Here is a 16,158-nt window from a genome sequence, read left to right on the forward strand (position 1 = left end):
TCCTCCGGGTGTCCTGTCCAAATCTAGACCAAACCGAGACCTGCTCTAGTTCTACAAAGCGGCGTTGTCTTGTGACATCAGACCAGGCCTTGCTTTAGCTCCGTTCGTCTCCAATCCCCTGGATGGAAGAGGTAGATCACCCTTGATTTTCCAAGGGTACCTGAATAGACTCAAGCCGACCGGAGCCTCATTGGCGCATGCACGTGAAAACGTAGACAAATGCAATTAATTTTGAAAAGGAGCCTCAGGGGTGGAGAACCTACAGGGCTTCATAATATCTCCTGTGGCTTTTGTGTGGCTAATTAGCACCCCCAGGGTTGTGCTTCAACAACAGGTAAAAATCTGTTTTTTTGCTGAAGGAAATTACTCCTTCCTTCCCACCTTTTTCCTGAATGAAAATCTCTCTCACACACACACAAATAGTCCTGGGGTCTACCTGGAGAAGGGAGGGTAGCCCATGTTCCCCCCAGGGAAGAGCGGCGGTGTTTAGCCCCCAACCACGTGGATGTCACAATTGCTTGTTGATATGTGATCTAATAGGCAATCGAGGATGACAGTCTCGTGAAACCTTAAGGACCGCTACATTGATCAGATGCCCCCTGATGAAGGGGGCTGCAGCTCCGGAGCGACCAGGATAATTTATTAGTTCTTACAGAACCACAAGATTTTATGTTGTTTTCCCTGAGAGAGAATCGGCTATTCTTCTGGACATTTCTGCAAAAGGTGGAAACAGCGTCGGAAAGATCCATCTTCTGGATTCTGTGCGTATAGCTTAAGCTGTCCAATAGACACCTCCACAACTACATCACTCCATAAAGTAATTACCGTATTTTTCGCACTATAAGACACACTTTTTCCCCACAAAACAGGGGGATGGAAAGTCTGTGCGTCTTATGGAGCGAAGAAAACAGATTATTTTTTCCTGTTTTCTTCTCCTAAAAATTTGGTGCGTCTTATGGAGTGAAAAATACGGTAATTACAGGGCAGGGAGGGAAAACTGAGACTGCTCTGAAAGGCCACCATGCTCTAGTACTTCCACTAGGGGGTGGTAGAGTATCATAGTTCTTTTTTTCATAAGCACTCTGCAATGTAGTGGATCAAATCCTCCATTCACCACCTAGCCTGACCTTATTGAGGCTGACCGGCAGCACAGCTCTCCCTGGCTCCAGGTAGAATTCATTTCCAGCTCTTCCTGGCATATGCCCGGGATTGAACCTGTGAGTTTCTGAACTGCAAAGCAGGTGGGCAACTGCTGAGCCATTGCGCAGCCCATCATCATCAACCCCATTCACAGCTAGTCCAGTAATCAAGGGCAAATACTTCAACACACACACATACACAAAAAACTCCAGCCAGTTGTGGTTTCTTTCTATTAAATTCATGAAAAGGGAAGAGTTCCACATCAATCTCTGTTTGACAGAGATACTCCTTCCCCTCCTTTATGGAACTACAAATACCCTCCCTCCCCAGGCAAAAAGATGGCAGGTGTACGTGAGGAGCAGAGCTTTTTGAATGCAACACCCAGCATCCCCCAAATGGCTTTGGGATTTTGGGACTTGTAGTCCTAAACTTTTTCAAGATCTGCTTAAGAGTCATTATACCCGGCAGATTCGGTGAAGGATTACTTCCAGGTGAGAGACTCTCTCCCAGACTTTGGAAAGACTTTCACAGACTACTACAATTCCCATAACCCTTTTAGGAAGCCTGGCAGTCCAAAAGAAAAAGAAACCAAACCAAGCCATTTTCTCAAGGGTCGGTTCACAGCTCCCCTGATCTGTAAAGGGAGCGGGATGATAGTGAGGAGTATGATGGTGAAGAGACACACGTGTTCCGTTCGCTTGTCCACATTCTGGCCTTGAATGATTTCCTTTGGGGCTTGGTTTCTTCGGGCCTCCCTGAACCTCAAAGCCTCTGTTCGGTGCACGAAAAACGGGAACAGTTTCAGAGTGTTCCAAAGACCAACAGATGAAGAATCACGAGGCAGCCTCTCCGTGTGCCTGAGAAATGCCAGAGATGTAACTGAAGAACGAGGAAGGCCTCACCTTCCTCTCGCTGCCGTTTCTTTCACCCACCCTCCTCGCCATCTGCTCCTTGTCTTTCCAAACTGCTAATTAGAATAGCTGACGGGCATTGCCATGTGGTCTGGAAAATGCCAGCTTTGAAATTGCCCATCAAGCAAACCCTGTTCTCAACCCACATCTATAAAGGCAGGGATAATCAGACTGAGCCCCCCACCTTATGTGGGTCGTGCAGATGTTGATGGACTCATCTGGGCCAGTGGTGGACCTACATTTTGGGGACCCTGAAGCTCGAACTCTTATGGGGAGGGGGCTTTTCAACCAGCAACAAGGTCTGGGTAACCACTGTCATCTCCTTCAATGGGGTTGTTCCGCAACAGATTCCCCACAATGTTTTAAAATATGGGGACTAAAAGTCGCTTCTGGGGCCCCTCCAGCTTAAGCTTCCTTACTTTCATAGTAAATCCGCCCAATCCGGTCTTGCTAGCTGGTGTGCAACCCGGGAACAATCTGGAAGGCTACACTTCCAGTTTCCAGAGGCTTGCTTCTCTAAGTTCGCGTTTGCCCCAAGAGTTGGCAAAGGCCATCAAGGAGTGGCACCTGGTGGGTGAGCCATTACGGGTCCCCCTTTAGAACCAGCCTGTCCCTGTCACCTCACACATTGCCTCAGCCGCTCGAAGGATACAGGACCCTCACCTGCTCCGACAAGATCAATGACCGACAGTGACCTCTCTAACATATATCCAAAGGCTTCACTAGGAATCGCTAATCTCACTTAGCATTAATAGGGACTTAAGTATCTGATTAGTATTTTCTTGTCTAGAAAGAAGTTGGACAGCATGTGACCACTGGCAGGTTACCTCTGTCTATGGAAGAAAACCTGACTTCACAGAGATGGTGGGTCGTACGAAGGACCAGGAGCGAAAAATAGACAAACCAGAACATCCTATGGATCTTTATTCTCTACTGACAGTTTTTGAACAGAGTCACAGTTTATCCAATATTCAAGTGATGTCCCTGTCACGGTCCAAGAGATGCCAGGCAGCCTCTTGCCAGGGGCCGGGACCCCGGGACCCTATCCACCACGCAAGGTATCGAGTCCGAAGGCCCTCCCTGAGCGTTGGTCAGGACCAAGCAAGAGGCGGGAGCGCCGAGCTGAGAACACAGAGAGAGCTGGATTAAGGCACCGAGAGGCAGGAGGCCAGCAGGAGCAAGCCAGGATCAAGGCAGAGGCAAGAACAGGAGGGCTGGAGTCCCAAAATAGGGGTGCTGAAGGAAAGAGCAGAGACCAAGGCAGGAAAATGAACACTGGGGCTCCAGAGCTCAAGAACAGCAAGGCACTAGGAACAGTCAGCACAGCATGGCCAAAAGACTTTGGCGGCTGAGACCCTTTCTGGGAGGGAGAACCATTCCTTTAATAGGCCTTCCCTCCAGCTTTCCAGGTGAGCCTCATGACTGGCCCAGCAGCTGCTACCCAGGCCAGGGCCTGAGCCTGCAAAAACCAGGCCATATCCTGGGTCATGCTGGCCCTGATCCTGCCGCTGCCAGGGTGGTACAGGTCAGATTCTTATAGTCCCTTTTATTATACTTTTTAAAAATGAACTTCTGCATCTTTCGTACTTTCCCGAACCAAGGTATCTATTTTGTACTGAATGGGAGTGGGTGGCACTGTTTAGCGCTATGGAATGTCCCGTGCATTAGCGCTATAGCAGTGGCCAACAAACAACACAGAAGTGCGCCTCAGTGGTAATCAACAACAATGAAAAGTTTGCCAGACTCTAACCAGTGGGAAGTCACTGGAGCAACATGCCTTCAAGCTACAAATATAGCGCTAAAACACTTTAGCACTAGATAGGGATAGAAGTCTTGACAGTTGTCTCCCACTGTGGCCAAAAAGGAGCCAAAATAATGCACGACCTGGAAAACCATTTGTATGAATTAAAAGAAGAAAAATGGGGAGGGGGGAATATAGTTTATAAACAACTATCTTTGGCTTTTATTACAAGATATGTATTAAGTTAAGCTGCAGTATAAACTCATATCAACTTTGCTATACAAGACAGTGAAGGTATGGCCTTTTTTGGCTGGATTTTGCTGAGTTGCTGCAAAGATCATGAAAGTCACTAAATGAGCGCATGATGGGGAAATAGGTGTGGCCTCATAAGGACGCATGGAGAGACAGATTTGGCCCCAGGGACGAGAACTCCCAACCTAGAGTTTCAGCAGCAGCAAAATCCAACCAAGAACCCTACCTTTTCAGTGCTTCTGTTCAGCTGTAGCTGAGGGTTTAGGCTTCATTAACTACCTATCAATTGCCACTTAATTACTCAGTTCCTGTTTCCAAAGGAACAGGGAGGGAAGGAATTTGCGTGCTTGTTCTGGTAATTCCTCTCTGTTTCACTGCAAAATTCTATTGAGATATAAAAGTAGATTTACCAATAAATGAAATTAAACAAGAGAAAGTAATTGACAGTTCCAAAAGCAGAGTGCAGGATTTCACTAGCCAAGAGGCAGTTAGGACACAAATTAGTTCCGTGCCAATACTGGAAAAAAAATAATGCAAAGGACTCAAGTGCCACAAGAAGGAAGCTTTTAATTAAAGCGGTAAAAGGACCTTTGTGGGAAAGGCACAGGCATGCAGGCTCTGGAGTTCTGGACACTCTGGTCCAAAAAAAGAGCATCTTTTCTGCATTCTTCTTATCTATGAAGATTACAAAGCGTTCTTGCCCTCTTCCAGCCCATTTAAGGCTAGTGTAAAAAGGTCTGTGCAAGGGGACAGGAGAGAAATGCTTTATTTTCCTCCTTCTGCTTGTGGCTTGGCTCACAGCCATGAATTTATCTCAGCTTTTTCTCTCCCCCCCCCCTTGGAACCAACTTTTTGCAGTGCACCAGTTCTCCTGCATGCTACAATCCGGACTGTGTTATTTACTCTTGCAGTTGCCTAGGTGTTTTGACATGCTTTCCCACAATTCCTTGCAACTGCCAAAATGGCTGCTGACAGCATGGATGAATCACATCAGCTGGTATCTGATACTGAAAAATGCAGCAAAAGGATCAGAAGTTAGAAAGGGGAAGCTTCTAATAAAAAGTGTAGAAGAGCCTTTGCAGAAAAAAAAAATTAGCTGTGCAGACTGTGGGATTTTGAGATCTGCAGGGCAGTGGTTCCCAACCTGGGGTCCCCAGATGTCCTTATATACTATAACTCCCAGATGTCCAGGCCAGCACCACTAGTGATGAAGACTTCTGGTAGTTTTAGTCCAGGAACTAAAGGCATCTGGGGACCCAAGGTTGGGAACCACTGCTCTAGGGGAACTGACTGGTCTATTAATGCACATTAGAAGCTCCAGTTTTGCAGAAGGGATGAATCTATTCTGGATTTGGGTCCGAATTTTACAGGGAGTTTATCCGAGGTACTGAATCCTATCTCCCAAAGATGTTCTACATTTGGGCAGCTCCTTTGAGGTTCAGACTAAAGGCCAGAGCGGATGCCCTGTGACATAAGAGTCAACAGCTGCAAAGGGTTATAACAACAGAAGGAATGCATTAGAGGTGCCGGCTCTGTCTTCTTGAACTACAGGTCTCAAAAGTCTCCCAGCTATGCTATCCTTAATGTTGGCGAAGAATGGAGGAAGAACTGGAAAAATCAGCTTTTAAAAGCTCTAAGAAACCTCCAGGAGGTATGGCCATTAGCTGTGCTGACTATGGTATTCTTGGAGCTGAAGTTTAAATGAGTATTTTTTTAAAAAAAGGGCTGAAGGCATCATTACAGATGAAGATGTAGAACTCACAAGGATAAGAGAAGAAAACTGCATAACTGAATCTATTAGCCTTGACATTTGCAAAGATTTGCCGTCTTCAGGACAAAATGACAGACATCGCTTGGAAAAAAAAACTCAAGAATCCCAGCCATTGAGGGAGCGCTTCACAAACAGCTAGATTTAAATATACCAATAGGTATGGCCACCTCTCTAAACTACGTGTGGGACAATTTAAAAAAGGAAACTATTCAAAATTCAAGTGGTTTCTTAAAATCCTCCTGCCTTACAAAACCAGCTGGCCAAATACTTCTGTATTTCTGTGTTTCTGAACTGTGAATTTTTTCAGGGCCCTTTGGACTTAGTATTGTCAAAGAGACCCTTAAAAGCCATGCGAGGGACCTAAGGTGTGTAAAATCCTGAATCGCAGGACGGGAAAACAAAAGGCAGAATGAAAACAGAGAAGATAATCAAGGAGACAAACCCAGCAGGAATTCTGACATAGTTATTGCTGCTACTGGGTTTATAAAGAGCCACCCAGTTGGTCGCCTATGGTAAGTAAGGATTATCTGCAGATGACCATACAAGAACAGGCAGCATTTTAGATCACTACGCATGGTGGTTCCTTACAGAAACATGGAAACCCAGAGCCTGTTGCTTTCATAAAGGCATGCTTTAGACAAAAGACTGTCTACTGATGGGTTGGAGCCCAAATGTGCAAGAGGGAATGATAATCATCATCATCATCATCTTGGAACTGCAGAACTGGAAGGGACCCTAGGGGTCATCAAGTCCAGCCCCGTCAATTAGGCCCACTGGGGGAATCGAACTCCCAACGTTTGGCTCTGCAGCCGGATGTCTAAACCAGCTCTCCAGATGTGGCCATAAGAAGTCATTCCCCCTAGTAAAGGGGGCAGAGAGGAAGGAGAAGATTTCCCCTGCTGTCTTGTCGCCATCCTTTCCCAGTAGGTCAGAAGTCTGGTGGATTTATAATCCACCTAATCTAATCTCTCTTTGTAGATCTGATCCTTCTCGGTTCTAAGCCCTCTTTCTTCGTCTTGCTAATTGGGGGCTCTAAAGAGCTCCCTGCATGCCATGAATCCGTGAAAGCAGGCCGGCTCTTTTAGAAATCTGAAGCTCATTCCTCTACTATTATAGAAGAATAGAAATCAACAGACCATTTTGAAAGATTTATGCCACGGTCGAGAGGCAGGCCTGCGTGTGTACATCCGTCCAAGGGTCAGACCCAATTTGTAAGATGGCGGGGAGAGGGGGGGGGAGACCTCCACCATTTCCAATGTGTGTCCATCACAGAGAGGTGAGAAATACTTCCGTTTCATGCAAACCTTTGATGGACCTAAACTGTCCACAGAACAAGGACCAACCTCTGCAAAACCCACTCTTCATTCCCAGAGTGACCGACTGGTCCCGGTTTAATTCCCGGAAGCAAAACATTTGCACAGATGGGTCCCAGGGCTCAAATTTGCCCCAGGCCTCCTTCTGCTCAGACAACCCCAAAGCCTGTCGTTACTGAGCACTGGGAGAAGGCCCCTCTCCACTTAGCCCTTCAAGAAAAACTCTCTCCCCCGGCCCCCTTTTTTTACCACGATGCTTCGGCACGGATGAGGCACGGCGACAAAAAACAGCACCGGGTCCCAATGGTGGGAGAGAAACAAGCTCCAAAATGCAGCCGGTTCTCAGGATCAACCCCCCGACCGCCTCAGAAACCCTTCGCCTTTTTTGAGGCGTGTGTGGAGGGGGAGAGGCAATTTTGCAAAAGCCGGGCCGTTCTGCAGCGGCCGGCAACCGGTGGGCGATTGCAGGAGCGCCCACAAGCTGCACTAGCGCGGCTGGAGAGCGGCTGCTTTGCTTGCCTGCCGCTCAGCCCCGACTGCGGCGGTGAGCCGGTGCGGTTACTCGAGTTCATTGACTGCCAGTAACCTCAGCCCTGCCTCTAGTACAGCGGCTGGGAAGCCGGCTCTCAGCTCAGGAACACCAGAGAGAAAGAGAGAGACAGAGAGAGAAAGAGAGAGAGAGAGGGAGAGGGAGAGGGAGAGGGAGAGGGAGGGAAGGAAGGAAAGGTGCATGCATGCGGGGGGGGGGGCGAGAACACCCTTCCCTGCAGTGTTTTTTTTTAAAAACCAAGATGCTGCGATGGACATGCCAGCATCTTGACCCACCAACAGACCGAGACAATGGGTTTCCGTGGTGAGAGTGGATCATTCACGGGGGGGGGGGGGATGACAATTTCCTGCATGTGCCACTTAGGGAGAGGCACACCCGTGGGCAAGGTTGCAAGGGGGGGCTCCAAATGGGCAGAGGTGGGCTCTTTTGGAGAAGAGAATCAGTCCTCCTCTTAGATTCAGGACAGTTATCCAGGGGAGACATCATTAAAAGAGGATTCAGGAGGAGCCCTTTGCATCCACACGTCCGGGTTCCTGCCAGGCCTTCACTGATCGGCTGATGCCCACCCATGGGCCAGTCGGGCAGAGGAGAAGAAAAGCCGGAGCTCATCCTTCCAAGGGCCGGGGACATCAGTTCAGAACTGGCAGCCGGCCACCTCGAGACGTTGCGGCCATTCCTCCTATGAAGTTGGCCCTTTTGCAGAGACCACGGAGACCTGAGTCAGAGTCCGTGGGTCCATCAACCCAGTGGCATTCAAGTCCAACTGGGAGAGGCCGGTCCTTCTTCCTTATCTCCGGCCCCTGCTGATCGGCCTCAGCTGAAAGGAGCACGGGGGGCACCCTATAGATGGCAAAGAAAGCGCACAACGGGATTCACCCCCTGGCTGAGCTTTTCCAGACCTGCTCCCTCCAGATGTGCGGGAGAACAGCTCCCGTGGGCACAGTGGTAAAGGTTGCACATCATGACAGACCCAAGGGCCAGCCCACCCCTTCAAAAAGAGTTGCCCCTGAATTGATCCATATCAATGGATAAGTTTAAGCACTTGTGGTTTCTATCAAGGGCAGGCTTTTTATAAAGCTAACAGCTCTTGATTGCCCCGAAAAAAACCCCACACACAAATACTTTGCATAACAACAGAGAGAGCTTGTTGCAACCATAGAATGTTTTCTTGAGGGGGGGAATTGTTTTGCCTCCCAGCTACTGTTAGGACTGTGGTGGCTCTCAGGGAATCTTAATGGGATGGCAGATGACCTTCCAGAAAACCAGAACATCCCATCTGGAATCCATGGATCCACTCCAGTATGGCCCATATCTTTGAAGAGTACTTAGTTTGGGAAGGAAGGAGGAGGACCAGACCTTCGTTTCTGGAACTGGAAAAACACAACTTCTGGTTTCTCTCTCCCTCCCCCAACACGGTTATCTACCTCCACCTCTGTCACCTTTGGGGGGAAAGGCATAAAGCATGCACACAAGGGGTCAGGATGCGTGGGATGCAAGCAGAAGCAAGCTCTTGAGACCCCAAGCCTCCAGGGACTATTTAAAAAAATGAAAATGTCTCCTGCATCTTTTCACCAGCAGCCTCTTGCCTTACGGAGAGCAGGAAGCCAAGCTAACTATCTCTCAGATATCTTGATCAGGATCAGGAGAAGGGTCATCCACCCACCCAGCTGACTCTGACGGTGTGTGTGTGTTTATCCCCAGGCAGGGATGATGGTGGAAATCTTCAAGGGCTTCACAAAGTCAGTTCCAAGAAGGATTAACCTGGATCTCGCCAGCTTAAAGCAGAGCAGGCCTCCGTTCCGATAGAGGAGAATAGCCGCCCCCGCTCTAGTATCCAACCCACCCCCTTCTTCCATTTCACCGTAAAGCTGGAGATAAACGCCCAGGAAACAGGGAGGGCAGGATCTCAGCATACCTGGACTGCTGAGGAAAAGGCTGTCCTTCTTCACCCAGAGAAATGGACCATCCTCTCTCTAAAATTGCCATGAGCCAATACAGGAAGTTCAGCAAGCCAAGAACAGACCCCCCCCCCCATAAATTGCCAGTGGACGACAGCTCTGATGGGGTGGGTGGGTCCCACCAAGCGCCTGATGCTGGTTCTCCTCCTATTGAGGAGAACCAGATGCTCATTGTACCGATATATGGTCGGATTTTACAAGTGTCAGTAACAGACATCCTTTTTGGGCTAGGACTGCACAGAGGACTGGTGAAACCCTTTGGTCTTACCCTTTCTGGCTGTCTCAAGTTGACGAGAAAACTCTACGAGGAATTGTCAAGGACCCAAGGCAAGGTTTACATCAATGATTAAGACAATGGGTAAAAACTAAAGACGGTGAGTATACGAATACTTCAAAGAGTCCAACAAATGCCACCCTAAAAACAACAAACTAACCCAACACCAAAAACAGATTCAAAGGAAGAAGGCACAACCATCCATTAAAAAAAAAAACCACTCAGGCAGCCAGTTACTGAAAAAAAGCTTGCCTGAAGAGAAAGGTCTTCGCTTCCTTGTGGAAGGAGAGCAAAGATGGAGCCAGCCGGGCCTCCAGTGGGAGGGAGTTCCAAAGTCTAAGGGCAGCCACAGAGAAGGCCCTCTCCTGTGTCCCCACCAAATGCACCTGTGAAGGTGGCGGGACCCACAGAAAGGCCTCCCCTGAGGATCTTAACACCGGAGCAGGCTCATAATGGGAGACACGGTCTTTGAGATAACATGGACCCAAGCTGTTTAGGGCTTTCTAGGTTAGAGTCAACAATCTGAACTGTGCCTGGAAACAGATGTGCACCCTGTGGAGCTGCTGTAATTGGGGGGTGGGTGGGTTATGTGATCCCTATGACCAGTCCTGAGTAACAAATTGGCTGCTGCATTTTGCACCCACTAAAATTTCTGCACACTTTCCGAATGTCCCACATAGAGTGTGTTACAAAACTCCAGCTGGAATGCAACTAAGGCATGTGTCACCTTAGCCAGGTCAGACCTAGAGATGTAAAATTTCCAAAAAATTGCTTTTTTCAGAAAGAAAAACAAGTCCCCCCCCATTTTTCCCCCCAAGAAAAAAATTGGATTTTATTTATTTTATTTTATTTTAAATTTTACATCTCTAGTCAGACCTCTACAGGAATGGGCAAAGCCAGGGCACAACTTTTCAGCTCTGAACAAAATCCGTGTCCATTCCTGTCGAGAAGCAAAGTGTGGCAATACAGCAAACCCGCGACACCACCTAGCCAGACAGCAGCAGAATGGGGCTGTTTTTGTTGCAATAAAAATAAAAGTAAATCAAGTGAAATGAAAAACCCCACAATGTGGTTTTGCAAAAGCCTGTTAGTCATAATTCTTCAGCGCTCCAAAGAAGAGCTTCTTCACCTCTGAAAGTCTCATCATTTTAGGAGGGGGGGGGGAAAGAATTTGGTGAAATAAACAAGGAGGGAAATGTGACCACTCCATGCAGTTAACAAGTCAGACATTACTTTAGAATGTTTCTCTTTCTCCCACAACATCCTCTAACTTTATGTAAAATGTACCAATATATCTAATAAACAAGATCACATCATTTACAAATACCAACAAGTAATTTTGTTACCGATGGGTGTGTTTATAGTCGGATTGATTACACTGAAATATTTCCAACTCGGTTACTGTGTCAGCTTCTTCTAGCAAAACCAGGCATCTCCTGGCACTTTAAAGACTGACCGGTCATATAAACTTTGCATCCGATGCCGAGCGAGCAAGAGCCCACCACCCTGCCAGCCAAATACAGTGGACCCTTGACTTACAGACGGCTCGACTTACAGACTTTTCGAGTTACAGACTTCTCTGGCCGCAAAATGTAGATTCGACCTGCAGCTGGAGAATCGACATACAGACCAGAAAAAAACCAAAATGGAACAAAAATAGAATAAAAACTGCCAGTTATGGGATTAATCAGTTTTCAATGCATTGTAGGTCAATGGAGATTCGACCTACAGACTTTTCGACTTGCAGCCACCGTTCCAATACGGATTAATTCCGTAAGTAGAGGGTCCACTGTAAACATGAAAGATTCCCTGAGCCTTAGATGAGGCATGAAAGACAATCTTGTGTCGTGGTCCTGAAAAGCAATCTTCACAGCCTCGGCCATAAGCATCCCAAACCAGACCTCTCTCTCCCCCCATCTCCCCAAAATGTCACTCTTTTGAAATCTATTTCCCCTTCTGTTTCTGGGGGCGGCTGATTGACATCCCATTAAAAGGAGCGAATGGAGGCAGGGCTACCACCTTACCTCCTGTCGTAACCCTCCCCCAGTTTTCCGCAGCACTGATTTATATGCACCGAGCAGGAGGCCACCCACACAGAAGAAGCATCCCCGGAGAGTTCAGAGAGACACAGAGAGAAAGATACCCACAACTGGGGACGGAACGGATGCTAAATTTATCACCTTATTATTATTATATGCTTTTTGCTTAGGTTCTTCCCGGGCCCTGAGTAGATGGAGAAAAATCAAACTTTGCATGGGGAGTTCCCTCCCGCAGACTCGAGGATCTGTACCTTCACTTCCTCCCCTCAGATGCACTGTCCTATGTCACAGATTTTCATGCCTGTAGCCCAGGGTGGACAATGGACAATATTGACCTTCCATGGTCACCTGGAAAGGATGGCAGGCTCGTGAGTGGGCAAAGCAAGACATCGGCGTAGAAGGACACTGTTTCCACCCAGAGCGACTTCAAAGGGGAAAAAAAATCTCAGTTACCGGGTTGGGGGAAAAGAAGGCTCCAGGACCTGCAGAACTGAAGGCTAGCCCCCACTCATGACAATCCTTGTAGTCAACCTCTCACCCCAAAAGAGAACCTAAAAATACAGACGGCTGTTGAGCCACATCAACAAAATAGTCCTAGCTATGACGCTCTCTGCCAGGAGCAGGTGTTTTGTGCACCTAATGGATCTAAGTTGCCCATTCAGTACTCAGTCGTCTCCAAGTACTTTCTACAGCAACCCGGGATGACTCGCAACTAAGTGGTGGCTGGGAACCCTCCCCTCCTCACAGCAAGCTACCACGAGCGTTACAGCTAAGCTGAAAAGGCGCAAGGATCTCGATGGGGTGGCAGAGAAGGTCGGTGACCCTGCTAAAATGCCACAGTACACATAAACCGTGGCTCTACTAAAACACTAGAGGCAACACCGTGCTGGACAGAGGGAAAAGGCAATGGCTATCTGGAAGATTCTGGAAGTAACTTTTCCAAGATCTGTGCAGGACACCCATCTTATTTCCCAAGAGATATTTGTGGATCTGATCTGGAGTATGCAACGTTAAAAGCCCAGACGAAATACACCTGCAGAAGTGAGCAGGAGACGGGGCAGAACAGAAGGCAATGTTAGGGCCATGCACGGCTGATACTGGAATGGGGAAAGGGGGAACAGGGAGATGTTTACAAGCCTGGAGGACTCCCAAGCTTCCAGCAATGCACAAAATAAAATAAAATAAATCATAGAAACGTTTGTGGGAGAACCTATTCTTCCCCCCCACCCCTTTCCAAAAAAACATTCAAAGAAGCCAAACTACACTCACCTGACAAGGGCTTTTGGCTGAACGTTGGGGGTTGGAACAGAACAATGACGGAAAGAGGACGAAGGAAGGAAGGCGGAATACAAACACTGCTTCACTTTTTTTATATATAGATACCGTTTGACTAAACACTGGATTCTCTTAATTCCCATGCAAAAAAGGAAGAGAAGATGCACACAAGCAGTATCTCCTGGCCAGCCAGTAACGAGATATGGCTTTTGTTGTGACTCAGAAGCAGATGCAGCTCTGCTGGTACATTAGTCACAATCCTCTACATGTTTCCAGACCCACCGCCTGTGTTATATTTCTTCTTAAAACAGACACCAACAACGCCCAATTCCACACTATGCCCTGCAGATCCTATATGTATATATGTGTGTGTGTGTATATATATATATATACACACACATACATAATGCACTATATCTGTGCAGGTTTATGCGTTTACAGGCATACTTTCATGAACTGAGCTAGCAGCAATAAGCAGCATAGTTACCTGTAACAGTTACTTTTCAGGCAAAGGGAGTCATGGAGTTACATTTTAGAAGTGATGTGAACGGTAGCCAGGAAGTTACTTGAAAGGTTTTCTAGTTCCTTTCAAAATATACTTTTCAGGGATCCAAATAGTTTCGCCTGCCGCCACATTTTGTGCTACAGCTGGGTTTTGTTACATGATTTCAAAGGTCTTGAAATCCTCACCGAGGTAGCTCTGTTTTGCAATATTGAATCAGAACAACCCCACTGGGCCGAGGAGTGGCCTGTAGAGACACAGCTCAGCCTTCCAGCAAATGGTCAGGGAAGAACTTGCTCCTTCGCTTGTGAATGGGTGCCGGGCGTGGAGCAGAGAATCAGAGCATCATGGAGTGGGAAGGGGGCCTCGAAGGCCATCAAGTCCAACCCCCCCCCTCAAGGCAGGGACCCAAATCAAAGCAGAGGCGATGAGAGGCGGTCCGCCTTACCTCTTTTCCGCCACCACGAGCCCTCGCGGACGGAATAGGACAGGTCAACAAATTCAATGTCCACCGCGGAGCGCTTGGGCAAGTGGGAGAAGCGCTGGGCATCCGTGATGTGGTTCTCCACCTTCTTGAGGTGGGTGGTCAGGAAGGGGGCATCCGGCGCCCCAGAATGGCAGACGGGGTCCTCGAGCGCGATGGAGACGCAGGAGGGATCCAGGCCCTTTTCCGCCATGGCCGGACAGCTGCGAGTCAAAAGGGATAAAATAAGGTCATCAAATCAGGAGAGCATTCACATTTTTTAAAAAAGTAAAAAAAATAATATCTAGACCAGTGGTCCCCAACCTTGGGCCTCCAGATGTTCTTGGACTTCAACTCCCAGAAATCCTGGCCAGCAGAGGTGGTGGTGAAGGCTTCTGGGAGTTGCAGTCCAAGAACATCTGGAGGCCCAAGGTTGGGGACCACTGATCTAGACCATTTGCAGAACTGGGGAAAAGTTGTTTTAAAAAAAAAAAATAACGTTGGCAAGCCCTGTAACCAGTAATCTCAGCCGTAGAGTTACCCCCACAGAGGAGCCTACCCACAAGTATTATAATCCCTCACATTTCCAGGCGCCCATGGCTGGTGAACTGCTCACGGATCACCTCCCCTACACATACAAGAGGCGGCTGCACAATCAGGATCTGCAACTGAGGGCCCTTGGGGCCCAATCCGGCCTCCTGAGTAGAAAGCGACCTGCCCCCTTCCAGGAGCCAAGCCATCTGCGAAAGAATGAGATCGGTGGCATTCGTTGTGGGAGCCGAGCAGGGCAGCCTTGATCGACCCCCTTCCTCCCTCTTTCGAGAGGAGCTGTCTGGCCGTGCCCAGTTGCCGACTAGGTGAGAAACAGCCTTGATAGACGGCCAGTCTGCAGGAGACAGACTCTGATCGCGCGCACACTACCCAAAGGGCTCGATATAATAGTACAGGTTTCAAACAATAACTTTAGGGAGACCCCAGACTCTCTCGGGGCCCCAAATCCTGAGTGGGAGGCCTGGTACAAAAGCTATTTTTCCAAGTCCCAAGGCGGACCATCGATCGGTGGCATCTCTTCCGGCTGGCAGTAGCTGGCCAAAGTCTCCCACTTCCCAAGGATCGCCCGAAGGTATTTTTGCTGCCCATGGTAAAAGGCAAGGTGTCACCACCCCATTCCAACCGGACTGCAGTTTGATGCAGAGATAACCGGCCAGCATCCTCCTTCATTTCCAGGAGCATCTAATTACCTGGGAGGGGGGGTTACAGGTAGGTTTCAGGCCACCACCCCCATCCCCATCTGATATTAACTTATTGCCTCTTCCTGCCACCCCCTGCAGCCAGTGCCGCCTGAGACAGATGCCTCTCTCTCTCTCTCTCTGCCTTAAGGGCAGGGCCGGCCCTGATCCTACCTGGCCCAGGGAACCGCACCCTGTCTCAGCATCGAGGGCTTTGAAAGCTGGTGTGGGGGGGTAGTTTGCTTTTTCCCGGCACTCTCCTCTCAGATCCTCTCCTATCGCCTGAGAAAAAAGGCAAGTACAGAGCTGTCCGTTTCTGTTCTTAAAGAAGTGGAAGAGGTCATGTTCCGGGGTTGTGAGGATTGCACAAAAGCAACAGGGGAGGGGGTGGGTCACACTCTCATCTTTGACACACCTGGGTGCTGGACGAGGAGTCAGTCCTCTATCTGCCGAAGTTCGTTGCACCCAGCTATGCTGGCAAGGGGTGCCCTACCATGGGGCAGCAGCCAGGCAGTCAAAAATAAAGGTATGCCAACAACATTTTAATAAGATTGTCCTAAAAGGCATCAGCATCCGTGTAAAAGCATCTGATGCTTACCTTGCACAGAAGAGGAGAGCAGGCAGAGATAGCTTTCTAAACCCCCCCCCACCTTGCCCCCCCCTCCAGCATCACAGTGGATCCAGCTGGGCCCCTTCTTTTCCATCCCATTAGTGTCAATCATCCTAAGGGGGAACAGGAG

General features: G+C 48.5%; 1 protein-coding gene across 2 annotated transcripts in view; it reads right to left on the reverse strand.

The window, feature by feature from the left end:
* The window catches only part of ABCG4 (ATP binding cassette subfamily G member 4), a 32,098-nt gene that overhangs the window by 12,552 nt on the left and 3,388 nt on the right, over nt 1-16,158 (reverse strand). For both annotated transcript variants that reach the window (XM_020794755.3, XM_072979278.2), the window contains exon 2: nt 14,175-14,413. In XM_020794755.3, coding sequence (XP_020650414.1) covers nt 14,175-14,403 — 229 coding nt within the window. In that variant the 5' untranslated portion in view covers nt 14,404-14,413. The remainder of the gene's footprint in view (nt 1-14,174; nt 14,414-16,158) is intronic.

Source organism: Pogona vitticeps, chromosome 8 (assembly GCF_051106095.1).
Source record: "Pogona vitticeps strain Pit_001003342236 chromosome 8, PviZW2.1, whole genome shotgun sequence".
NCBI classification, from domain to species: Eukaryota; Metazoa; Chordata; class Lepidosauria; order Squamata; family Agamidae; genus Pogona; species Pogona vitticeps.